The sequence below is a fragment of the Capsicum annuum genome, chromosome 4 (genome assembly GCF_002878395.1).
Source record: "Capsicum annuum cultivar UCD-10X-F1 chromosome 4, UCD10Xv1.1, whole genome shotgun sequence".
NCBI lineage: Eukaryota > Viridiplantae > Streptophyta > Magnoliopsida > Solanales > Solanaceae > Capsicum > Capsicum annuum.
Genome location: NC_061114.1, coordinates 180,863,931 through 180,881,268, shown reverse-complemented (window position 1 = coordinate 180,881,268; position 17,338 = coordinate 180,863,931). Strand labels below are relative to the sequence as shown.

General features: G+C 36.1%; 1 protein-coding gene across 1 annotated transcript; it reads right to left on the bottom strand.

Annotated features, from left to right (window-relative positions):
• Positions 1-3,503: 3,503 nt before the first annotated feature.
• Positions 3,504-4,639, bottom strand: LOC107868795. Its single transcript, XM_016715433.2, has 3 exons — positions 4,172-4,639; positions 3,748-4,121; positions 3,504-3,678 (listed from the first exon to the last, which is right to left on the bottom strand). Exons 1-3 carry the CDS (start codon positions 4,637-4,639, stop codon positions 3,504-3,506), a joined length of 1,017 nt encoding a protein of 338 aa, XP_016570919.1.
• Positions 4,640-17,338: the final 12,699 nt, after the last annotated feature.

The window sequence follows — 17,338 nt, the reverse complement described above, 5'->3', positions numbered from 1 at the left end:
ACTGATGAAATAATGTTCAGTTATTCCATTGTCTCGTTAGATTAAACAGTTACCGGCATTGTATTACCAGTTTAGTTGTCGTCCTAATTTATAGTGTTTGATTGGAAACATAATAGAAGTTATTCACTATAATTTATAGACTTAACATACATCGATTGAGTAATTCATATCTTTACTTACTTTAACTATTATGATTTATAGAGGTTGATGATAAAAGACGTAGACATAATTCTCTATTAATTATAGATTACACCTGGGATTGATTTAAGAAACCTTACATCTATTTATTCAGTTTCCTATATCCCTATTACACCTTTCCAGAAAGCCAACAACAATAACAAAGCATACAATAAATTTTTTAGGCCTTTCTCTTTTTCCTCGGCCAAAATCAACCTTTGCTTTACTTGATCCCGCTTCATTTTGACTTATTTTAGTGATCCTTTCAAGTAATCCCTTTGCTCTTTGGCTTCTTTTAGCAATTTCATGAGTAGATCTTTATTTTCTTTGGATTCCCGAAGCCTTTGAAGTATATGAAACTTGGAAGAAGTGCCTAAAAAATTTGATATCGATGGGATGCTCGTCGGTGAGTCTTCGTCAATCCACTTAAAAAAAGAGCATCCCTCATTATCCTTTTCAACAGCACAGTTAAAGAATTTTTGACTTGGATTTCAATCGGTGCGTGACGTCCTAAAAATAGTTGGATTTCCACAATGACATATGTAGGACACTTTTGCATTTGATTTTTGGGATGGTTGAGACATTGTAGTTGTTTACAAAAATTAAAGCAAAAAAATATGAGAGTGCTAACACAAAAATAACCTTTCTTTTATAGAAGAAAAAATGAGATATTACCATTGGATGTTGATTTGACGTGTACTTTATTACCGTTGTAAAAATCTGACATTTTGATTGTGTTTTACTGCTGGTCATGTATCATAGACCTTATTAATAATCGATGCCTTCTCAGGCTTATGGTAGATGATTTATAGAATAGATAGATAGTCTAGCATATACTAAGAGCTAATTCCTTAATAACCTCACTAGACGATGCTGCATATTCATAGACCTTAACTAGCACATATTTGGAGAAGGATTATTTAATTAACAAAATAATAAATAATTAAATTTTATGTAATTAAAGGAGCTTGAACAAGTCATGTGATCGTATAAAAGTCCACATAAATTGGATAAGGTGATCAATGAGGTGTGAGGATGGGTAGTGGATGAACAACAAACATGCATGGGGCAATGTTTACCTAAAGCACAATTGTGTTATGGAGAATTCATTTATTCAACCACAACTCATCACCTCACGTCATTGATCACCACTTTCTATTTATGTGGACTCTCATACGATCACATGACTTATTTAGGCTCATTTGATTGCATAAAATTCAATTATTGATTATTCTATTAATTAGTTAATCCTTCTCAAAATATGTGCTAGTTATGGTCTATGAATAAATATCATAGTCTAGTTATTTATTTGTGGAGGTAGTTACGAGTCTATGATAGACTATATTAGGTCGAGTACAAAATTAATCCTAGTCTAGCATAGATTTAGTACAACTCCATTAATACATGAACTAGACTATGACACACATTTATAGACCATGACTAGCATATATTTTGAAAAGGATTATTTAATTAACAAAATAATAAGTAATTGAATTTTATGCAATCGAACTAGCCTAAACAAGTCATGTGATCGTATAAGAGTCCATATAAACTGAAAGTGCTGAAACAAGATGTAAGGTGATGAGTTGTGGTTGAATAACCAACATCCTTAGGGCAATGTTTAACAAAGGAGAAGTATGTTGTGAGGAATTCATTTGTTCATCCACTAACCATCCTCACACATCATTGATCACCCCATTCAATTTATTCAGACTCTCATACTATCACATGACTTGTTCAAGCTTCTTTAATTGCATCAAATATAATTATTTATTATTTTATTGATTAATTTTTTTTTTTTCAAATATGCTACTAATGGCAATAAACCAATATTGTATATCATTGACAAGGCTTATAGTCTATTACATTTACTGAATACAATTTATGGACTGGTATTATTTAACGCATCAATTATGAATTAGGTCGAGCATAGACATTGAGATAAGTATCGAATAAACTTCATCGATCATACATTTAATTTTGTATGAATTAACATAATCGTGGACAGACCAGATTAGCTTTCCATTGACGTATATGAATTAGCCTATATGTTTGACAACTGTCCCGTTCATCTTCTACCTTGATCTCACGCAAAAATTCTAAAAAGGACAACAATGGTAAAATTACAGTGCAAAAAAATGTAGGAAACAAGAACTAAACCAGAAAAAAAAAACTAAACAAGAATTAAAGGAAGACAAGGATTAAACAAAAACTAAACAAGAATTTTAGTGCCACAAAATGCAGGAAACAAAAATTAATTTTTCATTAATTCACAACTGTTTGATTCATGTTCTAACAGAGGAAATTGTACAAAAATTTAAACTAGTCTAAAATTGCAGAAATTTAAAGGAAGACAGATATAGGAAAAACCAACATATTTCATTCATTCATTCATCATTGCAATGGTAGACCCATATTTACAGCAAACCCCAAACAAAAAGTGCAAAAATACAGAAGCTTTCATCTAATATAAACCTAAACATGAAAGCTTCCCATTGTAATGACATTAAAACAAATAAAAAAAAAGACATAAATGGATGATCCGTCAGAGTTTACGGTGGACATGCTCCCTGTCCTGCCCAGTCCATAAAAGAGGTGGTTGAAGTCGTTACGAAGGAGGAGAAGGTCGTAGTTACGGTTGATCCTCCTTTTGGGTCTTAAAGAAATGCCTGACATTTTGTCATCGATTTAATCTGATTTTGAGTTGATGAAGATGAATTTTGGGTGCCGTAGATGGGTATTTATATAGACTAAAATAGAACCCTTTGGTCTTTCCGCCCTTTGGTTGGTAGACGTGTGAATGGTGGAAATGGAAGAGAGGTAGCGTATACCCAATCGACGCAAAGTCTGATTGGACGTGCAATAACTTTTTTGATATGTAATAAATGCTCAACTGCTTGCATCTGTCCTTTTGAATATTTAGGATTTTTAATAGACCTTATATAGGATAGATAATAAATCATGTGTTAAATAAAGAATAAAAGAAATAGACCGGACACACAATAAATGCAATACTTTAAAAAGATCGATAATAGACTAAGAGTGCAGTCAATAAATCTGGCATTAATCAAACAACTGAAGGGTTTTCAAAATGCATACACTGCCATGACTTACAAAAATATAAATTCATACAAGACTAACTACGATTTGTTGTTGTTACAAGTGGTTCTCTTGTGCCCGCGTCTCTTGCACAGTGAACACTTGTTCCTCCTCTTTGACTTGAAAGTATCGCCCACACCCTTAACGCATTTTCTTTTCTTCCTTCCGAGCTTGGAAATCAAGAGAGATGGAATAATGTTCACGTCTAGCAATTCTTGTGGCACGCGTCATTCGGACTTCAAAGGGACAACATTAATTGATTCTGAATATGCAAGGAGGTACTCTTCCACTTTATACAGGGGTAAAGAGTAATAATAGACTCTCAAACTATAATCTTCACCATGCTTCAATCGTAAAGTGGCCATCGCGTGAACACATGGTATTTTGACCAGGTCAAACTTCCTGCAAGAACACGACCTTTCCAGCAGGTCAACTTTGGTCGTATTGCCACTTCCAAACACAGTGTATTACCTTTCGTCCCCACTTATGTTCTCTACATAGAAGGAGTCGCGCTCGCTCATATTGTCTCTTAAGATCTTTTCGACGGTCGAAACAAATTTGTTATCCTTACATTTGAGGCCGTAGGCACGCCTCTTCCTGAATATTTCATCAAACCACTTGGCAATCGAATTGAATATGGATACCACGGGGTACTCCCTTTCGTCAATCAATATAGCATTCACCGACTCGGAAATATTTGTGGTCATCACGTCAAACCTATTACGGGAGAAATATGCCCTGCTCCATTTCTCAAAACCAACCTCATGCTCGAGGAAAAAGGCTACCTCGGGATAGTAGTTCTTGAATTCCACAAAATGGTCGCTAAACTCCTCGGGAGAATATGCCTTTGCCGCATTGTAGAATAGAAGAGGTGTTCTCCGTAGTGGTGATTTACCCAGAGATTTTCACCTAGGTGCCTCATGCAGTACCCGTGATAAGCATGGCTGTACGCTTTCACGATACCGTTGGCGATGCTCTTGTGCCTATCAGAGATAAAGCATAAATCTGGTCCATCGATCACAATAGACTTCAGCTTCTCAAAGAAGAACATCCAAGATGCATAGTTCTCCTTGTCAATAACGCAAAAGGCAATGGGATAAATATGGTTCTCCGTATTCTGTTCAACCGCGCTTAGTAGCATGCCCTCGTACTTGCCATATAAATGAGTGTCATCAACCACAATAACCTTCCTCATGTGGGTAAATCCCCTAATGCAAGGGCCCAACGATAAAAAGCAGCACGTAAACCTACAATCGACCTTGTTCACCATGATGGAATAGGTAGTGCCAACATTAAGAACGTTGATCATGTACGAAAAAGTGGGCAGGCAGGAATACCCGTGCTCATCAGTCCCTCTAACCATTTCCTTGGTAATCACACCCCCCAGCCTATATTTCCAATAGCTTGGTCTACTTTTTAAGTTTTTGAAAATGATCCTCCAAATCTCGCTAGTGTTTGAACCCTTTCCTTCGTGATACATGTTCACACACAACGATGCAATGACTTTAGATGTGATTTTCCTATGGCAGCAGGTGGCGTATTCGATGTTGTAACTATGATCGGTGACGTATTTATAGATGACAAATCTGTCTGTGCATTCATATTTCTTCGCTCGCAACATCTAATCGAGCTAGGACAAACACATTTCACCTTGAGGAATTTGTTGCAGCTCTTCAACGTAGCATAATCAAAAGAATTTCTCATAGCTGCTACGTCCAACAATAATTTCAGCTCTTTTTTATTGCTAAATGTTTGATTTACCTAAAAAGTAGTTCCGTCGGAGAAGGTGTGGTTGGTTTGTGCTCCCAATTTGCACTCTTCTCCCCCTTCTTCAGAGAGAATTGGATCTTCCAATTCTATTGAATCATCTTTCGAATCCATTGGATAAACATCCAAACTCTTATCTTCAAATGAATCATGTTCGTCGATTGTCGGCTGTGGTGGTGGGATTGTCAAAGACCCCAAAATGATATTTATTCTCAATAATGGCCTAGATCCATCGACAGCGACATCCAACATGTATAACGACACATGACGATCATTATTTATGAAAGTGGGATGTATTTTACCCTGCTCATTCATTACATAGCTAATTATAATGTTCTTTGGCTCGCATTCTAATTCTCCGCTTTCAATTACGCTTTGAACCATGTCCTCGTACGATCCCTTGCGACGCAGCGAGATGGGAACTGTCTCCTTTATAGCTGATTTCTACGTCCAACAGTTGGGACCCTCCTCCCACGCACCCATATAATTACCACCCATGACAACTACCTCTGCTACTGCCATAATAGACCATACAAATTGATAATAGACCAAAGTTTAAGTCTATAGATGGTCGATGATAGGTCGATCACTGGTATGAATACGTCCGTACAACGACGCGAATCGACTAATTTTTTAATATAATCGTTGCCCACCTAGCTCTGGGATGGAAAAATGTATGTCTATGACTTCTAAACTATTGAAATATATCTAATGACGAGGTATTGAGCGGATTTGGAAAGCTTTTCGAGCTTGTAGATATGGTGAAAATTTTTTTTTTGGACTTTTTTTTCAAAAAGGATGGAACAACAATGAAGGCAATGATGAAGAATGAAAATTTTCAATTGTGATGAACAATTTTTCATCGGAAAAGTGGACGGAATCAGAAATTATTAGTGAAAAAAGGAGCTTCTATTGGTTCCTTCTTGGATAATTTTCTAAATTAAAATAGGAAATATGAAAAAATGGTTGAAATATAAAAAAAGGTGGGAAATATTAAATATAAATGGATGAGGTAGGGGATTAAAGTATAAATTTTAAAACTTGTGTGGTAGATTTGTATGTAAGAATGGATGATGTCATAAATGTGTCTAAACACCTAATTTTCCAAGACTTATGACTAAATGTAAAAATAAGTTTTTAAAGTGTCTAAATATCAAACTATCCCAAGTTAGTTTTGTGAAAATTATTAATATATGTGTGTGTTATCAGAAACTTTAATACATCTCATTAAACCTGATCCTTGAGTTGGATTGGGAATTTACGCAAATAAGTAGGGCCTCCGAGCCAAAGATCTTTGATGCTCCAAAATGTCAGATAGGGAATACAACCAAATAGAAAATTCTCTAGCCTCGAGAAGGGAGGCTAAGCCATTGGCTTCAAGGTCTATGTCAACGATTGATAAAGAAGTCTAAAGTAGCTTAATCAATTAATGGACTCGAGACTCACTTCTACAGTCATAAATACCCAACTCGTGACCTATTTGGAAAGTGTAATCAGAAGATTCACGTAGATAGACTGTCAAATTATGAAGAATCTAAGATCATATCATCGTATGCTCAGCCTTAGATGCCACAAACAAGAGTCACAAATTAGGATTAACCTATGTGAAATCCTTTTTAACTTTTCTTGAGAATAGTCCATTGAGTCATAATTGATTATAACAAAGAAAAAAAGGGTAATCACTCTCATTCTAACACGCTAAAGTTCCTAAGAGATGTATGGACTTAGACGTTTAGTAAATTAAAAATCACGAGGATACCACCTTGAAATAATAAGGTTCAAAAAGGCCCAAGATGCCTAGAGTGATGTTTAAACTGGCTTGTTTAGGTGAACCGAATGGCACACTGAAATAAAAATCGATTAATGGGTGTCTTTGATCATATATTGTAATAACTTGATACTTAATTCTATTTGAGCAAACTCAACAATATTTATGCGTAGGTATGACCCTCTGGGGACACTCAGAAAAAAAGTGATCACCGCCGCATCGCATAAAGACAACCTCTCGTGGAAACATACTAAAACATACCTCAGAGTTAACAAGTTTGAGTTTATTACAAAAAGAAATATAGTACAATGCTTTTGTACAAATGTATGAAAAATTTATTTGCTTAACTAAGAAGAAGTATGTAAAAGGCATCAAGGTTATCCCTCAAAAGTGTCCCAAAAATTCCTTCTCTATGGAACCCAATAAGTGGTTACTGGAATTACATACTGGCAATCCACAATCCACTATGAACCAAGTAAACTTGAGTTAATTGTATTCTCTCTCATTTATAATCGAACAACCTTGGTTTTGAACATATGTCAGCCATCATCAGGACCGAGGATGGAGTTTTCCTAGCCTAATAATTTCGATTCAGGTAAGCCCGCCTGCTTCTAACAAATAAGTTTCCTTGGAAATGGCCCTATGAATACAGTGGTATATCTTAAGTCAAAAAGAGGCATTCACAAGTTGGATCAACATATCATTCGAGACCTGCTACCTCTATAACCGTTGAGCCCAAAAATGGAGCACACAAATACTGAAGGGCCAGGCCGTCACCTTAAGGTAGTTAAGGAGGAGAGGGGCATGAAAAATTGCTTTATACCTCTTTCCCTATACCTCACCCACAATTTTTACCTTACCCTTGTTGACAACTTCATGGGACAACTTAAGGCCGAACTTCGGGATCAAAGATAAGGATAAGGCAAAAAACTATGAAAGAATTCCATATCAAAGTCTAAAAATTGAGGAAATTAAAGAAGAAATGCCATAAATGAGGAATTTATTTTTTCTTCTTACTTTTATTCATTCCTCAATAGTGAAGAAGAAGAACAACATCAAATGGGATATCGTATTAGTTTTGGAAGGCTGCTACTTATGGCATAAAATCTAAAATTAAACGATCACAAATGACTGTTATATGGCTGGACCAATTAATTTAAACAAAATCTAAAGCGAAGTTACTCAGAAGTTAAGGTATCATGCCAATCCATCTCTTTGATGCATGACAGTATGAATTTTGAAAAGATAAGCCCTTTTGAATTTTCATATTTAAATAAAAAAGGAATAGACTAGGAGATGAGGTGGCCGGTAAATTTATTAGTATATATAATATTGAGTATAAATGGTCATTCTCACAGTCTCAAATAAGAGGCCCCGATGTAGGTATACAAGTCCTTTTAGATGTGCACGGAAAAAAAACCTCTATCTTATTCGACCCTAATCTCAGAGGCCTCAAAATAAGCCATCCGTCAACACTTTAAAAGAAGGAGGCGTTATATTTTATTTGGGGATAATTGGTTGGAAAGATTAGCCATGGCCTGAGATTCAGAGACCTTGTTGTCAAAATTGAAATCTTCGACACCAAGGAAAACGAGATGGATGTCTAGGATCCGAGGGATCATTGGAAAAGAGCCTGTAGAAGAGTCGAGAAATCTCTCATAACAGTTATAGTTTTCTCAAGGTAAGATCATATTGACAAGATACTTTCCCTCTCTATTAGGAACCAGTAGAAACTCTACATTCAAATTGCCCAACGGGGAGGTAATGCAAAAATCCTAGTTATAAGGGAGGATATGCCCACGAGTGCATTGTGGGAAATTGAAATTACTCATTGAGATAGAAGCATGAGCACAATCAATGATCAAGCATCCTGCTGAAACAACATTTTTATGGCCAATGTATATAGGAGAAAAGTTGCTCCAAAAAGAAATAATTGGGAAGCCAAAACTTTTGGTACACGTAAAAATAGAATGACTAAAGTTTTCACTTTATTACAACACAACCTCTAAATGGGTCAAAAAATTAGATAGTATGAAATTGGGAAATTGTTACCAAACTCAACAAACTTAAGACTAGGCTAAGACAAGACGTGCTACAACCACATGTCCGAGGTAAGCCTAATTCATAGGCCCGTGGCCTTATAATATCCAGAGAAAGAAGGGGTGTTATGCAACTCAACAAATGAAAGAAGGGTGTGAGAAGTCTAAGGTTCTCCCCATCTCGATTTGTCTCATCGAACTCGGATGGGAGTACCTTAGTGCAAGCAATCGCTAGTTAATTATCTCGAACATCACTTATATCCTAGACAAGGTGCCTTCAATGATAAGATTCTGACAATTCTAATGATGACAATGACATAAATTTTGATGCCATAGAGGGAGGTCAGGCTCAATTAGCCGAAACATTTCCCGCCACCACCAACCTCAACTTTTTCCATAGTCCTTCCTTTAATCTTGTCGAAAAACCAAGAATCTGTGCTATGGATAGTTAACCAAGGTAAAAAATAAGAATTAGGAAAATACTATAGGAGAACAAGGGCAATTATAACCATCTTAGGGAGGTTTGCCATCAGAAAGATTTTTCTTTGCTTTTTTTTACTATAAGATCGGAAGGCAAGAAACAAAAGAGAAAGAGATAAAGGAGTACGATTTTTTATATGTTAAGATTCATTCACAGAAAATAAAATTTCTCAAATCCTTTCCACGTGGACGACTAGCTACACGAGATATGGCAGGACATGGAATTCGAAAAGCTACGAATAACCCGCTACTTCCAAAAGGTGATGGTCCGAATATCAAGGAAAGTTATTCGACTATCCCTCCAATCAATAGATAGATAAATTAAAGAATAATATTGCCTGGATAAGTAATGTGTCAAAAGGAAAAGACAGCCAAAATGAGGCCATAACACTAAGAGCACAACCTTAAACTATTTTGATATAAATCACAGTTAGTCTTATCACCCTGTGTTAGGTCCTACTTGATGTTTGATGCTTCAACATTAAATTTCAGGACAAATTCGATAGTTAAATATGATATGAAAGAAAAAAAACTACTAGAGTTGGGACTCAGTCAGCTAGGATCGGCAATATCGAGGAAGAATGTCTAGGTGGGTCGATAAAAAGCAGTGAAGACTGAGATTTCCAATTAAGAAGAAATGACTTTGCTTTTCCAAAGCAAAAAATAGAATTATTTGTTCAAGGGAGCAATTTGGCCTCAGAGTAATACCTACAAAATTATATAGAGCGTTGGTTGGTTTGTGTATGGTGTCGATAAAAAATTTTCTTTTCTATCTCTCGTCCACTATAGAATTCTACAGCAACAGACGATAGGACTATATGTATGGGTAAAAAAGGAATAGTAAAGCTAGTAGCATTATGAGGTTGGGTTACCCCGAGAACAACTTCAAAATGAGTTGGTAAAAAAAATATCCTCTGGATTTGGCACCAAGGGCGCGAGAAGCCACTTGTCGTAATGACTTTACACTACAGGAAATATGGTGACCAACATGTGAAGGTGCTCAAGTGAATGGACGTTCTTCTGCAAACCTAAACTAGATACAAAACAGTAGGCTAGTGCTCCAACCCTAATGGCTTTAGCAGGTGGCATTCGATAATTAATTACGGTACAATGGGGCTTGATATCATTCACTTATTGGCTATAGGTCAATATCGTACTCTATAAATAGTTACTTCCACTCTATTGTAAAAGATTATTTGGTTCTATCTCTCTGTCTCTAAGCAATCAAATTATTTAACTTTGTCTTTAAGTTTTATCTGTCTAGTTTACTTTCAGCTCATCAATTACAGTTGAGATCGATTAGTGATTTATTAACCTAGATTATACAATCTGTACGATGACTCAGATTTTCTCTCTAATTTTAGCTTGTTCATTACTTAAATTTTTATCAATCTTTATTTGTTATCATGCAAACTTTCGTTACCAACTCAAAGCTAAGTCGTAACACATGATGTTGACTCATCTACAAATTTAAATGTCCTAAAATGATAGTAAACAAAAAAAGAACTTTTTTTAATTTGCACAGTTCTTAAGAAAAATAATTTAATGTTGAAGTTTTTCGTTTTCCCTCTGAAACACCGAATTATGAGAAATAAGTATAATGAGGTATTGCCAATTGATTATCAATATGAATTTCTGTAATGCCCTGAGTTTATACCTTAGACGCCACACAGTGCCTATGACCCCGAAGGACCACAAGCTAGCCCATGACTGATATTTGCTGTGAGCACTGAATAATAATACTATAATAAATGGAAAAAAATTGGCTGAAATGCCATAAGGTTCAAAACCTGAAATACTAATAAAGATTACCAACTATAATAATAATTCGTACAACTGAATACTGTCTGAAAGTCTAGTTTAAAAAACCTCTAACTGAATTGTCTGGATGTGGAGTTGATGGGACAAGCCCCAAACTAACTCCAACTACTGAACTACTGATAAACTGATAACTGAAATAAATGCATGCCCTCCATAGAAGAGGACTCACTACTAAAATTACTGCTGATAGTCTGGGCCACTAAGTACGGCCAGGAGCCCATGCGTTTGAACCTTTGATATAAAATATCATAGCGCAAAATAAAAGATATGCGTCAGTACTTTGAATGTACTGTTATGCTAAGTGAGGTAGGCTAATATGCAAGGGTTCATATGAATAATAACTGACTGAATAACATGAATACAGCTAAATGAGAGTATATGTATAACTGAAAACTGATGAAACATTGATTATGCAATACTGCACATATCTACCTATACTGTGTTAGAGATCATAGTAACATTGGATACTGAGTTCTGATAACTGAATGACTAATATCTGAGTTGACTGATAACTGTATTACTAATAGCTGGGTGATTGATTCTGACAGTCTTGATTTTGTAGAACTGAACTGAGTTCTATACTGAGACTAAAACTGAAACTGTGAGAGGTAATCATCTAACCGACATACACCAAATCTGAGCTGATATGGGTCCAACCTGTGACCCTATTTGGAATGGTAATAATACCATGCCACGGGTACTAACATTGGAAAACCAGGATACGAAGCCTGACTAACGGGTGACACCTGAGCGAAGTCAAGCCTAATTTAAAGGGTGACCCCTGGGAGGTAGTCAAGCCTAGTCTGATGGGTGACTCCTTATCCTACCCTTGTTGAATAGTTCTGGAGTACAGGTATTACTACTAACGACTCTGCCTCTCTGACGGGGAAGCCTTCATCCCCGCACTCACTCGGTGCTAAATCTTACTCCCAACTAAAAGACACTGAACTGATTTCTAAACTGTTCTAGGCTAGACTGAACTGTTACTGATCGTGTTAACTAATTGAACTGGACTGAGTTCACTGAGTATTGTAACTGATTGAGTGCTATGATCTCTATTTGTAGACTGAATATACTGAGTTTTATACTGACTGAATACTACTAAGTTCTGAACTGTATACTGAACTGAGACTGATTACTAAGTACTACTATTCATGATCTTACTGAGACTGTTCTATAACTACTGTAACTCTAGGTAAACAACTAGATTTTGGGTATTGAATGCCCCAGGACTTGATAGCATGAAAAGTAAAGCATAGCATAAACTTGAAAAACATCACAATGTTCACTTGCTCACAACTCGTTCATAGAGGCATTCTATCAAACACTTGTAAGATATAAGCTTGCACATATGCTAGTATGTCATGATTTTCGAATTTAATTCACATGAGCAATTTATCAAGCACTTGGGGAACATAATCTATGCATATGATAATAAATAATATTTAGGCATCATAATTTCAAATTCCAATTCAAAAATCAAGGGCTTTTAACATGAATTCACATGATACTACACACATGATAATATTTTCACATGAAACTTACAATAAACCATGGATTAGAACACAATTAATATCATAATCATGAATACACTAAAATTCCACATGGAATCCTTGAAATTAATTAACTTGTAGTTTAAAAGAGTTTCTTGAACTCCAAGGGTGGAAGGAAACCCTTGGATTAACACCTAACATACCTTGGTGCTTGAATTCGTGAAGATTGATGGTGTGTTCTTGAATCTTAAATTTGAAATTAGATCCTCTATGGTTTGTTCTTGAGAGAATTTTAGAGAGAATGAGTGTTTTAGCCCTAAGAATAACTTAATTTCATGTTTTTCGGGCTAAATAGAAGTGGAATAAAGACCCATTCACCCCTCTGGACGCAGAATTAAAAGAGCAAAAACCGTGCCTAGTGACGCGTAGACCGACACACCGTATTGATGGCATCGACGCGATGGCTAATGCATTGTGTCGAGTTTACATTGGTTCATTGGAATTGTACTGAAAACTGGGGTAAAAATTATCTATCGGTGTGATGCGCGATGCGACGCATCGAGATCGCGTCGACCCACTATTTTGGTCACCTGAACATGGTTCAAACGAGGTCCAAAAAATTCAAAACTCACCCGAAGTGACGTACTAACATTCCTGATCATGAATCAACCTAAAAATCAATATTTTAAGGTCATAAGGGTTGTGAAATAGGATCTCCAACTTTTGAAGGCTAAAATACTTCTAAGTATAAACACTTAGCTGAAATTTCTAAGTCTAGGACCTCTTTTCAAGCTTTAACGGACTGAGTTAAGCTTAGAATTTGGTGTGGTCTTATAATATCTCCCCCTTGGGAACATTCATCCTCGAATGAGACTGATTATGCTGAGAAATACTGATGGACCAAGTTTATACACTGAACATGAATATCTAATGCATGGAATACATGACTAAAAGTACTGATAAGCTGAGTTTTCATACTGAATATACATATCTGATGCATGACTACATGACTAAACTGATTTGTGAATGCATGACTGAATATGCAATAGTAATGGATACCAAGTTCATAACTGTAACTGAACATGGAACTAAGCCAATCTAAGGAAGACTGTTACCTTAAGTTGAGAATATTGATGAACCTGAGATCATTTATTGAACATACATGAATAGGAATATGAGAACATAACTGAGTCTTAAACATGATAAATAAACTGAATATCGTGAACTGAGATGATTCCCTGGATTCATTCCATGACATGGGAATGGTCATACGACTGAGATTGGAACGAGAGAGTCAACTTATGAGTACTCATTACTCTAACTGGACATTTTTACGTGAAGAGAAACTAGAAGGTTTTGAACATAAAAGCTCGGGTGTTATAGTGCCTCTCTCCCTTGGAACATTATGTCCCCATAAGTATGCTGACTTGGCTGAGCTACTGAGGAAAGACTGGGACGATGCATAGGGCACCTACGAACTGAATCATGACTGAATATATGGGATCTAAAACTGAGGCATGATACATGAAATGAGTTGAACTTGTAACTACCAGAATTCTCCATTCTGGAATAATCATATTCATAAAACTTCGGATAGTACGACTGGGTGGAAAAATGGGAAACCATACGAGTTTGTCCGCCTGACTGCTAAACTGAATTGCTGGCTTTACGGACTAACTCATACTGAAAACTTATAATCAACTGAAGCATTTCTTGACACTCTTTCTATAAAATTCTATTGATTTTAAGGAGCAGGAAAATCTTGGCATGGTTTGAAAATGATATCTGAATAAGAAATCACTATGTGCTATAATTTTATAATATGGAGCAAGGCCTACGAAACGTCATCTAAGATAAATTTACTAAGCCTTATGTACTACAACTACTAACTTACAATCTTAGCCATGTTTTAACTATTCCCTCAACTGTAATTTCTACTTCAACACTGCATTTCTCTTGAGGCTACTGAAAATATTCACATGGGCACTAAGCAAGAATGCATAAATGTACTATTTTATCTGATTAACTGAGTGGCGGATAGCTGAATACTGGTCATGTAGGATTGAACTGTACTTAGTCTAGACTAAAACTATAGAGTATTATGCATATGCGGTAAGGACTGACTGAGTAACACGATATAATTGAGCATGAATTCATGAAAACTGTATTATTTGAGAATGAAGGAGCAAGCATATAACATGATTCTGAAATAGTCTGTAAATTGGGGTACTAAAATACTGATAACTGAATAACTAATAACTGTACGCTATGGTCAAGCAAACTTGAAATTAAACTAAGTTACTAATCTGATTACTCGACTGAGATTGTAACTACGACGGTAACTAAGATTGTAATTGAGACTGTACTGGAACTAAATACTGGGTTCTGATAACTACGTGATGGATACTGACATAAATCAAAGATCTGAATAGACACTCATACTCGGTATTTTCTCAACCTTTCCTCTCATAAAAAATTTTGATTTTCCTCCTTTCAACCACTAAATACAACTTCTTAATAGCCATTTACTTAGCACACTAACCTGGTATTCAGGCCTATTTTCATAACTACAACCTCATGTAAAATAAATATGCAAAAATCTTTCCTTATCATAAATATTTACTCTCTCCCATCTAAGCAATCGCTCATCACTTTATTATTTCATAAGGAGAATCCACTAAAGGGTTAAAACATGAGGACCTGAAGCATGAATGACACTATACCAAACTTGACACTTAATAGAGGCCTAAGGAATCGGACATCAACATCCTGAATTGTATCAAGAGATCTAAACTGGGGATGTACATAACAAAATCTGAATTTTAGCTGATCATTAGAAGTATAGCATAAGTCATGGGGACTGGGCATACTTTAAAGAATGACATGAGTACATGAGTCATGAGCTGCATGACCTGAGTTTGGAGTTTTTGTATTTATGGAACGTGATTTATAACACTGGGTGAACTATAAATGCTCATAATAGGAACTATAAGCACACATGATTTTTGTTAATGTGCACGAATATGATCATAAAGTTGACATGTAAGGCATTGGTAGTTATCGTGACAGCTGAAGTACAAAACTTTGCACTTCAGTAAGGACGGGTTGGGCATCAACTTCTCCCACTACTTTTCTACATATACCAATATTACTACTAAAATCTGAAGGCCTAACTTTCTAAGATATCATAACTGGATAGTTCCTGTATACCCATCGGCTATGATAGACTGACTTACTGGGTTAGAGTTTGAGAAAAGTTCTATTAAGGTTTTCGTTTTGACATTAAAATCGATAACTATGTAAGGAGTTATAAAAGAAAGAGAAGTTGTTGGATCTAATAAGACAAAATATGTAAATATAAGATCTATAACGTACCAGTAACCACGTCAGGAGAAATTTCCTGATCATGTCTAGACTGAGGTGCATAAAGCCTGTTTGGGCCTTACCCAAGAGCGACACTAAAAGTGGCACCCTGTTGGTTTGGGCGACCAGACTGAGTTGTAGGATATTTGGACTGACCCTGTTGGCTCAAATCCCTTCCCCTCTGAGACATTACTCTATACTCCCACATCCTGTGGCCTGGATTACCATATCTAAAACATACATCACTGCCAGCTCTACACACATCTAGGTGATTTCTACCATATTCTTTGCATAGCAGATGGGTACGACCACTGCTCACACTACCCTGGGTTTTGGAGCTTGGTGCCCCATCTCAACTTTTATTCCAGAACTTTGATACTAGCGCACTATCTAAGAATGAAGCTGGAATTGAAAACTTCTGACTAAACTGAGGAAGGTTACCACCTTCTGAACCTGGTTGAGTAAAACTAATGCTACCTGTTCTGGCTCTCTTACTCTCTCCCTCTTTCTTCTTAAGCTTCTACTCCTCAATCTGTTGAGCATGGACCATAAGCCTAGATATGCCCATCGCTTTAATTAACATCGCAGTCCTATACTCATTGACCACACTATCAGATACCCCAGACACAAACTTTCTTATTCTAGACCTATTTCCTTCTACTATATGGGGAGCATACTGTAACACCTCGAGTCTGTACCGTGGATGCCACACGATGCTCATAATCTCGAGGGACTACAAGCTAACCCATAACTAGTACCTGCTGTAAAACTAAATAATAATACTGTGAATATATGAAAATTAGGCAGAAACTTTCCATAAGATTCAAAACTGTAAATAAATACTGAGTACGGTACATTAATAACAAAACTAAACATATGTAAGAATATACTCTAGTCTGAAAAGCCTCAACTGTCTGAACAAGGAGTTGATGGGATAAGTCCCGAACTAACTCTGACTACTAAACTAAATTGAGTACTGAAATACTGGAATAATAAATCTTTCCTCAAACTATGAGGACTCACCACTAAGTCTACTGCTGATAGAGCGGGCTGCTAAGTATGATCGGGAGCTTATGCGTCTAAACCTATGATATAAGATATCATAGCACAAAAGAAAGGTATGTGTCAGTATTTTGAATGTACTGGTATGCTAAGTAAGATAGACTGAGATGCATGGGTTAATACACAAGAACAATACTGACTGAATAACATGAGTATAACTGAATGAAAATACATGCATAAATACGTAAAATGTAATTGAGGTCGTGATAACACTAGATACTGAGTTCTAAATTTACTAATTTACTGATATTTGATAAAACTGATACTGT

Bases quoted from the DNA above. Each gene is read 5' to 3' on its own strand.
- LOC107868795 (XM_016715433.2), bottom strand. From the start codon at position 4,639: ATGGTTAGAGGGACTGATGAGCACGGGTATTCCTGCCTGCCCACTTTT. The intron at 4,122-4,171 runs GTAAATCACCAC...AATGCGGCAAAG, and splicing joins ACCTAGGTGAAAATCTCTGG to GCATATTCTCCCGAGGAGTT. The intron at 3,679-3,747 runs GTAATACACTGT...GTGTTCTTGCAG, and splicing joins AACATAAGTGGGGACGAAAG to GAAGTTTGACCTGGTCAAAA.